The sequence below is a fragment of the Gopherus flavomarginatus genome, chromosome 19, assembly GCF_025201925.1.
Source record: "Gopherus flavomarginatus isolate rGopFla2 chromosome 19, rGopFla2.mat.asm, whole genome shotgun sequence".
Taxonomy (NCBI): domain Eukaryota; kingdom Metazoa; phylum Chordata; order Testudines; family Testudinidae; genus Gopherus; species Gopherus flavomarginatus.
The window spans coordinates 23952028-23954521 of NC_066635.1; the positions used below are offsets into that span (position 1 = coordinate 23952028).

Sequence of the window (2494 nt, forward strand, 5' to 3'; positions counted from 1 at the left end):
AACTGCACTGTGTCCCCCATTCTCCCCCCGCCCCCTGGGTGCGTAACAGTTTAAGTCGCCCCCACCCCGCCCCACTCAGAGGTGGTAGGCTGGGCTCTCCGGTGCCTGTGTTACAAGCGCTGTGTGTGAATTGCGTTAAAGCTTCAGTGGGAGGGAGAAGGTGCGGGTCTCTCTCGTTCCTAATGTGCGGGGAAGAGCCCTTCCCTCTCCTTGCTCTAGCCCCGTGGCAGTCCCTGTACACACACACACTGCGCCGCCGGGCTGGGTTCCCCAGAGACGCCGCCGCTGGGGGAAGTTTAGCGTAGGGCCAGAGCCGTTGTCCCAGTGCTGGCGGAGATTTGTGCCTCCCCGGCAGTCCCCTCTCCAGCGCCCCTGCCGCCAGCATCCCCTCCTGCCCCGGCTCCGCTGCGCCCCTCGCTGAGGGCAGACGCCGCTGCCCAGGTTCCTGCCCGGCCATTGCCCCGGGGGAGCGGGGAAGGAGGCAGCCCGGGAGCAGCGTGGCAGGGCGTTTATTGAGCAGCTCGGGCCGGGCCGGGCGCTCAGCGGAAGCTGGCCCGCAGCTCCCGGCCGTGCAGCGGCTGGCACGGCCGCCAGTTGTCCTGCAGCGGGCGGGGCGGCTCGCCGGCCGCGCTGCTCAGGAGGCCGCGCAGGGCGCCCAGCTGCTCGGCGCCGATGGCCACGGGCTCCCGCAGCACCAGCCAGGTGACGCTCTCCAGCAGCGGCGGGGTGGTCAGCGAGCCCGGGTAGGTCCAGAAGTCGGCGCAGGCGGGCAGCAGCTCCCGCGGCTGGAGGGCGGGGCAGGGCGCCTGTGTGCCCCGGGTGCGCACGGAGCCCAGCACCCCCAGCAGCGGCTCCAGGGCCGGGCAGGGCGGGCCCAGGCGCAGCAGCACGGCCACCACGGCCAGCCCGTCGGGGCGGCTCAGCGCCTCGCTCAGCCGCGGGTAGCGGGCCCGCCAGTGCACCAGGTGCAGCTCGGCCGGGAAGCGGCGCCCCTCCAGCGTGTGCTCCGAGCCCTGCTCCGGCCCCGAGCCCCAGTGCAGGTGGAGCTGGGCCAGGCGGTAGGGGCCCGCCAGGGGCCCCCCGGCCAGCGCCGCGCCCTCCCCGAACTGCGCCTGCACCGTGTGCCCGTTGTTGGCGATGCTCTGCGCCGCCGCCGCCTCGTAGCCGAACTGCAGCGGCCGCAGGGCGGCGTCGTAGCGCGTGTCCTGGGCCCGGATGTCCACGGGGGACTGGCGCCGCCCGCGGGCCAGGGGGAAGTGCTCATGCCAGCGCTCCGGGCCGTCCTCGGGGCCGTAGCCCCACGCGGGGGACGGGGCTCCGCCTGCGCCCCTGGGCCCGGGCCTGCTGCAGCAGCCCCAGCAGCTCATGGTGACCCGGCCGGGGCGCGACTGTGCGCTCAGCGCCCTGTCACAGCCGCTTGTCCTGCTGCCGGGCCCCGCGGGGCGGCGCTCACTGCCAGACCCATCCCGGCAGCACCCCGCTGGCTCCAGCTTGTGCTCTGCTCGCTGGTGCTTTCTGGGTAGCCTCTCCTCGAGCTCCACAGCAGCTGGAGGAGTCGATGTACTCCCGGGGTGTGTGTAACCACTGCCCCAGAGGATCCCTGCCTCTGCCCTGGCCCCCCGAGTCCAGAGGCTGCTGGTCTGCGCACAGGTGTGGGGCAGGGCAGGCCTGGAGCGCAGCTGGAGAGACCAGTCACTTCCTTCTGAGTCATGTTCCCTTCCCTGGGGATTTCTGTCTCTCCGTATGTGCCCTTGGCCCCCAGCCTCCCTGGAGGATCCCCCCAGGCAGGTCCACTGGGATCCCCACACCTTCTGGAGGAACCCCTGGGGCAGGGGCTGGGACAGGGGTTCTCTCTGCTGGAAATATGTTTCTTTTCTCCTCTCCTGTTTCTAGCATGTGCTCTGAATGATCCCAGCCCAAGGCCAGGAGCAGCCCAGGACCGACCCACCTGGGCCTCTCACCCACTGCAGAGGCACCATGCCCACTTGATCAGTTGTTGCACCTGCCCTGGCATGAGACACACTTCAGAGGTTTTTCCACCCTGTTCAACAAGGCAGAGAAGCAAAGGCTCTGGGAGCCCCCCACCCCAGGTGGCCAGCACTTCCCAGCCCCACCAGGCATCTGTCCCAGCTCCCCTTGCAGCCTGTGCCCGCTTCTCCCGGTCACCTGCACATGCGCTAGCCCCAGCAGCCTGCAGGATTTTCCTCTCCAAAAGCCAGGGAGGTCATGCAGTTTGGGGTTTGGCTGTGGAGCGTGGGAGAAGGCCTGGGGTTCGCCTCACAAGGTGGTTGCTATTCCTGCATCCCAAGCGCCCAAGCCAATCCGGCCCCCTGGTTTTTGCTTCTGGATTCTGAGGCCGGGTGGTGCGTTTTCCTCTAGATTTGCTGGCGGGGTAGGGAAGAGCTGCGGGACTTTCCCTGGGAACAAGAGCAGGGTTCAGCCCCCTTATGGTAAAGAGGGAGGCAGCGGCCCCAAGCGAGATCATCACGCTCAG

General features: G+C 69.2%; 1 protein-coding gene across 1 annotated transcript; it reads right to left on the minus strand.

Annotated features, from left to right (window-relative positions):
• Positions 1-539: 539 nt before the first annotated feature.
• On the minus strand, positions 540-1367 carry LOC127037682 (carbonic anhydrase-like). Its single transcript, XM_050929695.1, has one exon. It carries the CDS (start codon positions 1365-1367, stop codon positions 540-542), a length of 828 nt encoding a protein of 275 aa, XP_050785652.1.
• Positions 1368-2494: the final 1127 nt, after the last annotated feature.